Source organism: Pseudophryne corroboree, assembly GCF_028390025.1.
Source record: "Pseudophryne corroboree isolate aPseCor3 chromosome 3 unlocalized genomic scaffold, aPseCor3.hap2 SUPER_3_unloc_33, whole genome shotgun sequence".
Lineage (NCBI taxonomy): Eukaryota > Metazoa > Chordata > Amphibia > Anura > Myobatrachidae > Pseudophryne > Pseudophryne corroboree.
Genome location: NW_026967523.1, coordinates 417457 through 432488, shown reverse-complemented (window position 1 = coordinate 432488; position 15032 = coordinate 417457). Strand labels below are relative to the sequence as shown.

Sequence of the window (15032 nt, the reverse complement as noted above, 5' to 3'; positions counted from 1 at the left end):
CTATTCTTGTACAATTGTGTAGCAATTTCATAACACTTGTATAATTAATTAACAGTACTTACAGAGTCATATAAAAAGCAGCTAGAAACCAAATACATATATTAATGTAATTGTTCAGTGGTAATATGACCAATATATCCAACCGGGCGTCCCCGGAAAGAAAATATTAGTTGTGGCTTAAAAACAACTGCTGGAAGATAAAAACACGTTTATATGCCAAGCCCAGGTGGGTGCCGGCCCGGAACTGATGAGAAGAGTACCGTCAAGTCCATTGGTGGAAAATCCGTTATGCGCTTGATGTATATTCTCCTCCAGGATTACATCACCTCTTCCACTATAGCTGTATTGTATGGGTAACGGTCCCAAGATGTTAACACTGTTGATAGAAGCGGCGTGTGGACTGTGTCCACAGCGGGGATGGAATTGCCGCTAAATAGTGAAGATCTCGTGGTGGATATATAAACCATAGTAAATTTTTCAGACTGGGGGCAGTTTGGATTCCCGTCTCTTATATGGGACTTGAGGTGACTCGTACCTTGTTTGTGCTGCCGCTACAGCTTTATCGTTGGGCTAATTGGCCCTGGGATATGGGCGCTGTTGGTAATGTCAGCATGTGAACCGCTGTATAAGGCGTATGGTGAGAGTCCCGTGGTGGATGATATAAGCTGCAGGGGGATTAGCTTCCTGACTCCCATGCAGGGCTTGAGATGGATTGATCGGTAACATTCAAACAGGGCCGGTATATGGAGTAACCACCTGGACTGGTTTGTGCTGTTGTAGGCACTGATAGTAGCTAGTGGGGGAGGTGTGGGAGGGTAAAGAAGTGATTTAAATGTATTAAAAAGTTGCTTGGGGTTGGTGGCATGAGAAGAGATGAGAGACTGGAAATATGTTTGGCAGTGTCCAGGGCCTGATGATAGGAGTGGTAGGTGGTCTTGTATCTGAGGATTCTGAGATTTACGCCACTGACGTTCTACTTTACATGACAGTTTTTGTAGGTGTCTTGCTGATTTAGAGTTCCATGGTTGGCATCTAAGCCTATGTAGAGTGTGATGGGTAGCTGGAGCCACTTCATCAAGAGTATGATGGGTAGCTGGAGCCTCTCTAGGGTCTTGTGCAGGTGGGATACAGCAGTGTCAGGTGTGTAAATGTAGGGATTGGTGAGAGCAGTTGTTGCAGAGAAATGGAAAGTTGGTGAAAATGTATATTGTTAGTATTTCTGCGGGTTAGAAGAGGCTTGCTAGGTTATAGTGTCATAGAATTTAGAGTAATAGAAGAGATTGTGAAGGTGATCAGGTTGTGATCAGAGAGAGGGAAAGGAGTGTTAATGAATTCAGAAACTGGGCAGAGCCTGGTGAACACATCAAGGTAGTGGCCCTCCTGGTGAGTAGAGGAGTCAGACCATTGGGTGAGGCCAAGAGAGGAGGTTAGAGAGAAGAGTTTGGAGGCATGAACAGATTGTGGACTGTCAAGAGCTATATTGAAATCGCCCATAATGATGGTGGAGATGTCAGAGGATAAGATGCGTAGAAGCCAGGCAGAAAAATCTTCTAGAAATTGTTGTTCGAGTTGCCCAGGAGGGCAATAGATAGCTGCAAAATGCAGAGAAAAGAGGTGAAAATCCTGATAGAGTGAACTTCAAATGATGTGAGTGCGAGTGATGGAACCTGAGGTAGAACAGTGTATGTGAAAAATTGGAACAGTAAGTTCCAACCCCACCACCTTTACTATTACCAGGCCTGGGGGGGTGTGTGTGAAGTGGAAACCACCGTGTGACAGTGCTGCAGGGGAGGCTGTGTCTGATTGTGTGAGCCATGTTTCTGTTATAGCCAGCAGATTAAAGTTGTGAGAGATAAAGAGGTCATGGATGGATGGCAATTTGTTACAAACAGAGCGTGCGTTCCATAAGCCACATTTTAGTGACTTGGAGGGGGATGGAATACACGTGATATTTATGAGGTTAGATGGATTTCTATGTTGTTTTGAGATAGCTGAGTGTGAGAGGGACAGGTGGTTTGGGGCCTGGATTTGGTGATATGGCACCAGCTAATAAAAGCAGAAGAGTGAGATAAATATTGGTGGATGTTTGTGAGTGTTTATTCTGGTGGCCAATTGTGGTTGTCAAAGTACTTGTAGAGAAGTAAGTATAAAGCTCATGAGTGGTTAGAAGAGGGGAGTGGAGAATAGAAGCTGTAATGTGCACAGAGGGGTGAGTTTTAGGGTGAGTGTAGCATGTGTTACATTTGGTGAGATTTCCATGAATTGAAATAAGAAACAGAAGTTTGATGAACATGCTGTGGTCGTTTGTGAGATAAAAGTTCTTTAAGTAAATTACCTTTCCTTAATGGTGCTCAATGTTTGTTCAACTGTTTATTTAACTGTTCGGATAACACACTTCTTAATTCCACACTTATTAAATTCCACGCAAGCTACCCCCAGAAAGCTGACCCCTTGACATTACACAGTGACACCAGGGGATGTGTCTGGGTGATGACTGCTGGGAATGGGGCATTATACAGTAACACCGGGGTCGTGTCTGGGTGATGACTGGAGAGGTGACTGCTGGAAATGGGGCATTATACAGTAACACCAGGGGACGTGTCTGGGTGATGACTGGAGAGGTGACTGCTGGGAATGGGACATTATACAGTAACACCAGGGGATGTGTCTAGGTGATGACTGGAGAGGTGCCTGCTGGGAATGGGACATTATACAGTAACACCGGGGTCGTGTCTGGGTGATGACTGGAGAGGTGACTGCTGGAAATGGGGCATTATACAGTAACACCAGGGGACGTGTCTGGGTGATGACTGGAGAGGTGACTGCTGGGAATGGGTCATTATACATTAACATCAGGGGATGTGTCTGGGTGATGACTGGAGAGGTGACTGCTGGAAATGGGGCATTATACAGTAACACCAGGGGATGTGTCTGGGTGATGACTGGAGAGGTGACTGCTGGGAATGGGGCATTATACAGTAACACCAGGGGATGTGTCTGGGTGATGACTGGAGAGGTGACTGCTGGGAATGGGACATTATACAGTAACACCAGGGGATGTGTCTGGGTGATGACTGGAGAGGTGACTGCTGGGAATGGGACATTATACAGTAACACCAGGGGATGTGTCTGGGTGATGACTGGAGAGGTGACTGTTGGGAATGGGACATTATACAGTAACACCGGGGGATGTGTCTGGGCGATGACTGGAGAGGTGACTGCTGGGAATGGGGCATTATACAGTAACACCAGGGGATGTGTCTGGGTGATGACTGGAGAGGTGACTGCTGGGAATGGGACATTATACAGTAACACCAGGGGACGTGTCTGGGTGATGACTGGAGAGGTGACTGCTGGGAATGGGGCATTATACAGTAACACCGGGGGATGTGTCTGGGTGATGACTGGAGAGGTGACTGCTGGGAATGGGACATTATACAGTAATACCAGGGGATGTGTCTGGGTGATGACTGGAGAGGTGACTGCTGGGAATGGGACATTATACAGTAACACCAGGGGATGTGTCTGGGTGATGACTGTATCACTGTGTGTGTCAGGTTCCTATAAGGTGTCAGGATGTCACTGTCTATGTCTCCATGCAGGAGGGGGAGTATATAGAGGAACACAGGGGTCTGTACAAGGACGTGATGATGGAGAATCACCTGCCCCTCACATCACTGGGTAAGAGGAGACTGTCATGTATTGTACAGGGGAGAGCAGGTATGGGGACCCCCTATATATACACACATCACCTGATAATCACATATATACACTGTACTCAGTCACTGAGTGTCTCCTACAGATGGACCCAGTAACAGAGATACCCCAGAGAGATGTCCCCGTCCTCTGTATTCCCAGGACTGTACAGAGGAGAATCACAGGACCCCACAGGAGGATCAGGTAGGTGGGATTTAGGGTCTCCCCAATATACCAAAGTGACTGTCACTATATGATCTGTAGAGGAGCTGTGTGTATTATACTGTTTCACCCTTAGTTTAAGCTAACACTATGCAAATGCCATTGTATTATTTTCTCATACGTCCTAGAGGATGCTGGGGTCACATCAAGAACCTTGGGGTATAGACGGGATCCACAGGAAACATGGGCACTTTAAGACTTTCAAAGGTGTGTGAACTGGCTCCTCCTTCTATGCCCGTCCTCCAGACTCCAGTTTAGAATATGTGCCCAGGCAGACTGGATGCACACTGAGGAGCTCTACTGAGTTTCTCGGAAAAGACTTTATGTTAGGTTTTGTATTTTCAGGGAGATCTGCTGGCAACAGGCTCCTTGCTTCGTGGGACTGAGGGGAGAGAAGTCAGATCTACTTCTGTGAGTTTAAAGGCTCTGCTTCTTTGGCTACAGGACGCCATTAGCTCCTGAGGGTCTGATCGCTAGGTACGCCTAGATGCTCGTTCCCAGAGCCCGCCGTCACCCCCCTTGCAGAGCCAGAAGTCAGAAGACAGGCGAGTAGAAGAAGATCAGAAGACTTCAGTGACGGCTTTGAGGTAGCGCACAGTGGCCGCGCTGCGCGCCATGCTCCCACACTCAGAGGCACTGCAGGGCGCGGGGAAGGTGGTGGGGGGGGGGGGGGGCAGCAATTTAACCACAAAATAACTGACTGGCAGGAGCAGACATAGTGCCAGGGCACTGTCCGGACCCCCGCCAGTATAAAAAAGTTTAAAAAAGAGCGGGTCTGAAGCGGGCCATTACGGGGGCGGGGCTTAGCCCTCACAGCACACAGCCCAGCGCCATTTTCTCTACACAGGCTGCAGAGACGTTGGTCCTTCCTCACACTGCTGTACAAGTAACGGTGCAAAACGGGGAGGGGGTGGCACAGTGATTTTGATGCATTGTATGTAATTTATAAAAGCGCTGCAGGTCTGTGACATTTTCTGTAGTATTTTCAGACCGGGTTTGGGCGCTGGGGTGTGAGTTGGCAATATCTCCCTCTGTGTCTCTCTGACAGGCTTTACTGTGGGTCTGTCCCCTATATGCGTCTGTGGGTGGTGGGTGCACGTGTGTCGGTATGTCTGAGGCGGAGTGCTCTTCCCAGGAGGAGACTATGTCAGGGACACAAACGGCTGTGGGAGTGACCCTATCGGCACCGCCGACACCTGATTGGGTGAATGTTTTGAGTGCTTTAAATGATAAATAAAAGATTGGATAAATCTGAGTCCCAGAACCAGGCTTGGAAGAAATCCGTAGAGGATGTGTTGTTTCAAGTCCAGACCCCCTCGGGGTCACAAAAACGTTAATTTGCCCAGCTGACAGACAGGGATACCGACACGGACACTGACTCAAGTGTCGACTATAGTGATGCCAGATTAGAACCAAAACTGGCAAAGAGCATTCAGTACATGATTGTGGCAATAAAAGACGTGTTACATATCACAGAGGACCCTACTGTTCCTGATACTAGGGTCTGTATGTATAAAGGAAAGAAACCTGAGGTAACATTTCCTCCCTCTCATGAACTGAACACGCTTTGTGAAAAGGTTTGGAAAAGTCCTGACAGAAAGTTTCAGATTCCCAAAAGGATTGTAATGGCGTATCCGTTTCCCTCTGGGGATAGGGAAAAATGGGAGTCACCCCCCATTGTGGACAAAGCTCTGTCACGGCTGTCCAAAAAGGTGGCTCTCCCGTCCCCTGACACGGCAGCCCTAAAGGATCCTGCGGATCGTAGGCAGGAAAATACATTGAAATCCATTTATGTCACCACGGGTACGCTACTCAGACCAGCCATTGCATCTGCGTGGGTGAGCAGTGCTATCGAAAAATGGGCAGATAACCTGTCGTCTGAATTGGATACCCTAGATAGGAATAGCATTCTTTTGACACTAGGTCATATCAGGGACGCTGCAGTCTACCTAAAAGAAGCTGCGAGAGATATTGGCCTCTTGGGATCACAAGCCAATGCCATGGCAGTCTCAGCTAGGAGAGCATTGTGGATTCATCAATGGAATGCTGATGCTGACTCTAAGAAAGCTATGGAGTCTCCACCGTATAATGGTGGTGTGTTGTTTGGTGACGGCTTCGCTGATTTGGTATCTACGGCTACCACGGGTAAATCATAATTTTTACCTTATGTTCCTGCATAACAAAAGAAAACACCACTATCAGATGCAGTCCTTTCGGCCCAATAAATACAGAAAAGGCAGAGGGTCTTCCTTCCTTGCTACTAGAGGAAAGGAAAAAGGTAAACGATCACCGGCCGTGGCCGGTTCCCAGGAGCAGAAGTCCTCCCTGGCTTCTGCAAAGTCCACCACATGACGCTGGGACTACTCTGCGGAAGTCTGCACCAGTGGAAGCATGTCTCAGGCTCTTCAGTCAGTTCTGGGCTCATGGGTTTTGGAAATAGTGTGCATGTGGTACAAACTGGAGTTTCAAGACGTCCCCCCTCACCGATTTTTCAAATCAGCCTTACCAGCTTCTCTTCTAGACAGGGAGGTGGTATGCGCCGCAATACAAAAATTGTGTCACAATTAAGTCATAGTCAGGGTTCCTCCGTCGCAACAGAGAGAAGGCTTTTATTCGAGCCTGTTCGTGGTCCCTAAGCCAGATGGCTCAGTCAGCCCAATCCTGAACCTCAAATCCCTCAATTTCTACCTAAAAAAATTCAAATTCAAGATGGAATCTCTCCGGGCAGTGATATCCAGTCTGGAGGAGGGGGATTTTATGGTGTCAGTAGACATAAAGGATGCCTACTTGCATGTTCCCATTTATTTCCCACATCAGGCTTACCTGAGGTTCGCAGTTCGGGATTGTCATTACCAATTTCAGACGTTGCCATTTGGTCTGTCCACGGCTCCGAGGGTTTTTACCAAAGTAATGGCCGAAATGATGGTTCTCCTACGCAAACAAGGAGTCAAGATTATCCCGTACTTGGACGATCTCCTGATAAAGGCGAGATCCAGGGACCAATTGATGCAGAACATTATGCTCTCCCTGACAATTCTGCAGCAACATGGTTGGCTCCTAAACGTGCCAAAATCACAGTTGGTTCCGACGAGACGGCTGTCGTTTTTGGGAATGATTCTGGACACAGAATTACAGAAAATCTTTCTTCCAGTGGAAAAGACTCTGGAACTTCAATGTCTGGTCAAACAATTGCTGAAACCAGCAAGAGTATCGATGCACTCGGTTGCTGGGAAAGATGGTGGCAGCCTACGAGGCCATTCAGTTTGGCAGATTCCATGCCAGAGTGTTACAGTGGGACCTGTTGGACAAGTGGTCCGGGTCCCATCTGCACATGCACTGAAGGATAACCCTGTCTTCCAAGACCAGAATCTCACTCCTGTGGTGGCTGCACAGCTCTCACCCCCTAGAGGTACTCAGGTTCGGGATCCAGGACTGGATCTTAGTGACCACGGATGAGAGTCTCCGAGGCTGGGGAGCAGTCACGCAGGGGGAAAGCTTCCAGGGAAGATGGTCAAGCCAGGAAATGTGTCTACACATAAACGTTCTGGAGTTAAGGGCCATTCACAATGGCCTTCTGCAAGCGAACATCTTCGTAATCGGCCCGTCTTGATTCAGTCGGACAACATAACAGCAGTAGCGTACATAAACCGCCAGGACGGAACAAAGTGCAGAGCAGCAATAGCAGAGGCCACAAAGGTGCTCCGTTGGGCGGAAAGGCATACAAGCGCTCTGTCAGCGATCTTCATTCCAGGAGTGGACAACTGGGAAGCAGACTTCCTCAGCAGACACAATCTCCATCCGGGAGAGTGGGGTCTTCATCAAGAGGTCTTTGCAGAAGTGACAAGTCTTTAAGGGAATTCCTCAAATAGACATGATGGCGTCTCGCCTCAACAAGAAACTTCAGAGATATTGTTCCAGGTCAAGAGACCCTCAAGCAATAGCAGTGGATGCCCTAGTGACACCGTGGGTGTTTCAGTTGGTGTACGTGTTTCTTCCGCTTCCACTCATTCCAAAAGTGATAAAGAGCATAAGAAGAACAAAGGTTCGAGCGATCCTCATTGTTCCAGACTGGCCAAGAAGGGTTTGGTATCCGGATCTTCTGGAATTACTCGTAGGAGATCCCTGGCCTCTTCCTCTGGGGGAGGATCAGTTACAGCAGGTACGTGTTCCAAGACTTACCGCGACTCCGTTTGACGGCTTGGAGGTTGAACGCCGGATACTAGCCCGGAAGGGTATTCCAGAGGAACTTATCCCCACTCTTATTCAGGCCAGGAAGGGAGTGACGTCTAAACATGACCACCGTATTTGGAGAAAATACGTGTCTTGGTGTGAATCCAGGAAGGTTCCTACGGAAGACTTTCAGCTAGTACGTTTTCTCCATTTTCTACAAGTCGGTATGGATGCGGCCTTAAGTGTGCTCAATTAAAGTTCAAATTTCAGCCTTATCGGTTTTCTTCCAAAAACAATTGGGGTCTGGGACTCAGGGTCGACAGCACAAAGGTCGACACACTTTAGGTCGACGCCAATTGGTCGACACACCTTAGGTCGACATGGACAATAGGTCGACATGGCCAAAAGGTCGACAGGAACAAGGTCGACATGGAAAAAGGTCGACATGAGTTTTTAATGTTGTTTTTTTGGTGTCGTTTTCTTCGTAGAGTGACCAGGAACCCCAATTAGTGCACCGCGTCCCCTCGCATGGCTCGCTTCGCTCGCCATGCTTCGGGCATGGTGCCTTCGCTCCGCTACCGCTTCGCTCGGCACACTTTACCGTTCCAATCGTAGTCCACGTGGATCGTTAAGTATGAAAAGGTTAAAAAAAATGAAAAAAATCGTGAAAAACTCATGTCGACCTTTTTCCATGTCGACCTTGTTCCTGTCGACCTTTTGGCCATGTCGACCTTTTGCCCATGTCGACCTAAGGTGTGTCGACCAATTGGCGTCGACCTAAAGTGTGTCGACCTTTGTGCTGTCGACCTGGAGTCCGGATACCAAACAATTGGCCTCTCTTCCAGAAGTTCAGACCTTCGTGAAAGGAGTGTTGCACATCCAACCTCCCTTTGTGCCCCCTGTGGCACCGTGGGATCTTAACGTGGTGTTGCAATTCCTGCAATCTCATTGGTTTGAACCTTTGCAGAAGGTAGAGTTAAAATTTCTTACTTGGAAACTGGTCATGCTGTTGGCCTTGGCATCCGCAAGGTGGGTGTCTGAATTGGCAGCCTTGTCTCACAAGACCCCTTATTTGATCTTTCATGAAGATAGAGCAGAATTGAGGACTCGTCAGCAGTTTCTGCCGAAAGTGGTTTCGACGTTACACTTGAACCAACCTATTTTGGTGCCAGTGGCTACTGACGCCTTGCTGGAATTAAAGTTTCTCGATGTAGTAAGAGATTTGAAAATTTATGTCGCCAGAATGGCTCAGTTTAGAAAAACGGAGGCTCTGTTTGTCCTGTATGCTCACAATAAAATTGGGGCTCCTGCTTCCAAGCAGACTATTGCGCGCTGGATCTGACCTACGATTCAGCAGGCTCATTCTATGGCTGGATTGCCGTTACCGAAATCGGTAAAGGCCCATTCTACCAGAAAGGTGGGCTCGTCCTGGGCTGCTGCCCGGGGGGTCTCGGCATTGCAACTTTGCTGAGCAGCTACTTGGTCAGGTTCAAACACCTTTGCGAAGTTCTACAAGTTTGATACCCTGGCTAATGAGGACCTCATGTTTGGTCATTCGGTGCTGCAGAGTCATCCGCACTCTCCCGCCCGTTCTAGTGCTTTGGTATAACCCCATGGTTCTTGATGTGACCCCAGCATCCTCTAGGACGTATGAGAAAATAGGATTTTAATACCTACCGGTAAATCCTTTTCTCTTAGTCCGTAGAGGATGCTGGGCGCCCGTCCCAGTGCGTACTGTATCTGCAGTTTTTAGTTGTGGTTACACACATGTTGTGTTACGTTTATAGTCGGTCTGTTGCTGATGATGTTCATGCCGTTGACTTGCGTTGTGTTAAATGCCATGTTGCACGGCGTGCTTGAGGTGTGAGCTGGTATGTATCTCACCTTAGTTTAACAATAAATCCTTTTGCTTGAAATGTCCGTCTCTCTGGGCACAGTTCCTATAACTGGAGTCTGGAGGAGGGGCATAGAGAGAGGAGTCCGTTCACACCCCTTTGAAAGTCTTAAAGTGCCCATGTCTCCTGTGGATCCCATCTATACCCCATGGTTCTTGATGTGACCCCAGCATCCTCTACGGACTAAGAGAAAAGGATTTACCGGTGGGTATTAAAATCCTATTTTGTGGGTAATTTAGGAAGAACGTCTGTCTGATATAAAGGCAGAAGATATAGAGGGAGAAGAAGAGACGTATGTGACTGATATAAAGGCAGAAGATATAGAGGGAGAAGAAGAGACGTATGTGACTGATAAAAAGGCAGAAGATATAGAGGGAGAAGAAGAGACGTATATGACTGATATGAAGGCAGAAGATACAGAGGGAGAAGATGAGACGTATGTGACTGATATGAAGGCAGAAGATATAGAGGGAGAAGAAGAGACGTATGTGAGGGGTAATCAGCAGTGTAAGGAGGAGGAGATCCCTACAGATATCAGCACATGTGAGTAATAAACACTTATTACAGAAGTCACATATTCTCCTTGCTCAGTCACTACAGCAATCTCTTATCCTACACCCTCCTCCGCCATCAGCCCTGTTCTCAGTTGGGAGACTCTAACACAAGGCTATCCATGACAAATATCACATGTAGAGAGTTATTACACACAACACTATAATGTTATGAAAAGTAACAAGCAGAAGTTTATTATTAGTGATTATATATAAATGTGTGTATATAATATAATTAGTATTGTTTTTTGTGGAGTGCCTAATTTATGTGCATTTTGTTAGATTATGCAGGTATGAAATATTTCCTGCTATACAGTAGACCTGAGCTCACCAAATACAATTCGTATAAGATTCAGAAATAAAATGAAATTTGAATCTAGAACTTCAAGTAAAACAGATTAAAAGCTTATCACAAGTACATATCTGTTTAATCATAAGACAAGCATTTTGCACTTGTTGTTACCCTTGCATGGGCGGGCTTGTTCTTATCCACTCCAATTCACTCTAAATCACCCAACGCGTTTCTTCAATAGTGACTTCTTCAGGGGTGTTTTCTGTTAAAGGCTTTATCCTCAAATATCAGTTGTGTAGACCTGAAATAATTGTGTAACCTTCAGACAGTAATTGTGGACTTATTCATGATGAACACATTCCTAATTACTTGTGAATAATAGTTCCTGCTCTGTGCAGTTCTGAGGTTATGACTTTAGGGAATGTAATGGCCAGATCCAATATTGCTCCATCTAAGGTCTCCCAGTAGCCTTACTACATACATAAATGTGTCTTGCACTCACTATATTAACTAACAATAATAAACAGTGGAGTATAGTGCTATGATTCCAGTACTCCTGACCGGAATGGTCCAATAAATTTGGGTCCCAATCTAGCTGAGGTTTGTCGAAGTCTAATGTTACGAGTCGACAACCATACCCTGTCTCCCACCTTAAAAGTGCAAGTACGTCGGAGCCTGTCAGAATTTTTTTTCTCTCGAAATGCCGCTTTTCTGAGAGCAAGGTGCACTTTTTTCCAAATGACTCTGAGATGAGAGGTTAAGGTTAGCGAGGAAACAGAAGAATGTTGAAAAAAAGAATTAGCTCTGGGGTGAAAACCAAAAACTGAAAAAAATGGAGACACATTAGTGGAGGAATGACAAGAAATATTGTATGCAAACTCCGCCAAAGGAAGAAACTCGGACCAATCATTCTGGAGTTTGGCTGAGTACAAACGCAAATACTGTTTTAATGATTGATTAACTCGCTCGGTCTGCCCGTTGGATTGGGGATGGTAGCCGGATGTTAAAGACAATTTCATCTTTAATGAGGCACAAAAAGACTTCCAGAATTGTGCAATGAATTGTGGACCCCGATCAGAAACAATATCAGTGGGCAACCCATGAAGTCTGAAAACATGGCGGAGAAACAAAACAACCAATCCCTGGGCAGATGGCAGTCGGGGAAGAGCAATGAAATGGGCCATCTTGCTAAAATGGTCCACCACCACCACCCATATGACTCGGAGTCCGGCTGACAGAGGGAGGTCTACCACAAAATCCATGGAAATATGAGACCATGGCCTGAGAGGAACATTTAAGGGCATAAGTTGCCCGATAGGCAAGGAACGGGGAACCTTATGCTGTGCACAGACCTGACAAGAAAAAACAAACTCCTTAATGTCTTTAGAAAGACCAGGCCACCATACTGAGCGGGAGACTAATTCCAAAGTTTTAGAGATCCCCGGCTGCCCGGCAACTTTGCTATCATGAAACTCAGTCAAAACAGTAGCTCTCAAAAACTCAGGGACGTAAAGACGACCAGCAGGAGTATTTCCAGGAGCTTGATGTTGAAGCTGCTTTAACTGGGTAAATAAATCTTGTGTGAGGCCTGCCCAAATGACTGAAGACGGAAGTATGGGAGTAACAGGACTGTTATTATGAACTGGAAGAAAACTGCGTGACATGGCATCCGCCTTGGTATTCTTGGAACCTGGCCTAAAAGTGATAATAAACTTGAAACGAGTAAAAAATAAAGCCCAACGAGCCTGCCGGACATTCAGCCGCTTAGCTGATTCGATGTACTGAAGATTTTTGTGGTCAGTCAATACTGAAATGGTATGTGTTGCTCCCTCAAGCCAATGCCTCCACTCCTCGAAAGCCCATTTAATAGCCAGTAACTCCCGGTTACCAACATCGTAGTTGGATTCAGCGGATGAGAATTTCCTGGACATAAAGGCACAAGGATGTAGTTCCAGAGAGTCCGGATCCTTCTGAGATAGGATAGCCCCCACTCCAACCTCCGAGGCATCAACCTCAACAATGAAGGGCAATTCTGGGTTGGGATGTCTGAGGACTGGAGCTGAGACAAAAGCTTGTTTCAAGGCCTGAAAGGATAACTCAGCTTCACGTGACCAGTTGGTAGGATCCGCTCCCTTCTTAGTCAGTGCCACAATGGGAGCAACCAGGTCGGAAAAAGAATGAATAAATCTTCTATAATAATTCGCAAACCCTAAAAAGCGCTGAATTGCTTTTAAGTTGGTGGGTTGCGCCCAACTAAGGATGGCTTGGAGCTTCTTAGGTTCCATGCAGAATCCCCGATGGGAAATAATGTACACTAAAAAGGATACCTCCGTGACATGAAACTCACACTTCTCCAGCTTGGCATATAGATGATTTTCACGTAATTTTTGAAGAACCTGACGCACCTGGGTAACATGTTGTTCAATTGAGTCAGAATAGATCAGGATGTCGTCTAAGTAAACGACCACGAATCTTCCTAGAAAATCACGGAGCACATCGTTAATGAGATCCTGGAAAACTGCCGGAGCATTAGACAAGCCGAACAGCATCACCAGATACTCGTAGTGACCCGACTGAGTACTGAAAGCCGTCTTCCACTCATCTCCAGACTTGATTCGGATGAGGTTATACGCTCCCCTCAGGTCAATTTTAGAAAAAATCACAGCCGAACGCAGCTGATCAAAGAGGACAGAAATCAGCGGCAGAGGATACGTATTTTTAACTGAGATCTTATTCAGGGCTCTACAGTCAATGCAAGGTCTGAGTGATCCATCTTTTTTCTCCACAAAGAAGAAGCCTGCACTTAAAGGGGATTTAGATGGCCTGATAAATCCTTTCCCTAGGCTCTCCTTAACATACTCATTCATGGCCGCAGTTTCTGGCCCGGATAATGCATATAACCTTCCCTTTGGCAATGTGGCACCAGGAATTAGCTCAATAGCACAATCATAAGGCCGATGGGGAGGCAGAATGTCCGCATTGCCCTTGGAAAACACATCAACAAAGTCCTGGTATTCCACGGGAATGAATTCGGGAATGGCAGCAGCTATTCTGACGGGAAACGTAATACATTCCTTATTACAGATGGTACCCCATTGTGAAATCTCCCCCGACTGCCAATCAATGATGGGATTATGAAAGGCCAGCCAAGGGTGACCCAGAACCACTGGAAATGCTGGGCAATGGGTAAGGAAAAACTCAATCTTTTCGGAATGAAGAGCTCCTACCGTAAGTAGTACAGGGGGTGTACAGAGGGAAATTAACCCCATTGGACAAGGGACTCCCATCTAAACCATGCATGGTGATACACCTACCCAAGGCTAACTGAGGAATACCTAAGGCCTTGGCCCACGTTAAGTCCATAAAGTTCCCTGCAGCTCCACTGTCAACAAAAGCCGACACCGAAGAACTGAGGCTGCCAAAGGAAACTTTAGCTGGGACTAAAAGGGAGTTATTCGAGGAGATAAGCTGCAGACCAAAGTGAACCCCCTCACAATTCGCTTGGTCGAGGCGTTTTCCTGACTTGTTCGGACAATTACGGGCAAAATGTCCCTTACCCCCACAGTACAAACAAAGACCAGAGTTTTGCCTTCTGGCTCTTTCTTCTGGAGACAGCCGGGAGAGACCCATCTGCATGGGCTCCTCTACGTCCTCAGGAATGGAAAATACACATGGAGTAGACCTGACAGGTGCTCCTTTTTCAGCCCTCCGCTCTCTGAGACGACGATCAATCTTAATAGAAAGCTCCATGAGTTTATCGAGAAACTCAGGAGCGGGATACTGAAGGAGACTGTCTTTTATAGACTCTGATAAGCCGAGGCGAAACTGACTGCGCAGGGCTGGGTCATTCCAGCCACAGTCGTTCGACCAACGGCGAAACTCTGTACAAAAAACCTCTGCAGGATTTCTACCCTGTCTGAGAGCGCGTAACTGACTCTCAGCGGATGCCTCTCTATCAGGGTCATCATACAAATCCTAAAGACCCAAAAAAGGCGTCTACTGACAACAACGCCGGATCCTCTGCTTTTAAACCGAATGCCCAGGTCTGAGGATCCCCCTGGAGCAAATAAATAATAATTCCGACCCGCTGAGATTCAGTACCTGAAGAGATCGGTCTTAAACGAAAATAAAGTTTACGGGATTCTTTAAAATTAAAAAACTCCTTCCTATCACCAGAAAAACGGTCAGGCAAGTGCATTTTTGGTT

The 15032-nt window shown here is 46.7% G+C and overlaps 1 protein-coding gene across 2 annotated transcripts in view; it reads left to right on the top strand.

The window, feature by feature from the left end:
• The window catches only part of LOC134984055 (zinc finger protein 260-like), a 112188-nt gene that overhangs the window by 82077 nt on the left and 15079 nt on the right, over positions 1-15032 (top strand). Inside the window, exons 1-3 of one of the 2 annotated variants that reach the window (XM_063949694.1) lie at positions 3606-3681; positions 3803-3900; positions 10223-10526. The exons of the other annotated variant lie outside the window; for it this stretch is intronic. Coding sequence (XP_063805764.1) covers positions 3648-3681; positions 3803-3900; positions 10223-10526 — 436 coding nt within the window. The 5' untranslated portion in view covers positions 3606-3647. Of the gene's footprint in view, positions 1-3605; positions 3682-3802; positions 3901-10222; positions 10527-15032 lie in introns of those variants that run through there. 2 annotated transcript variants of the gene reach the window in all.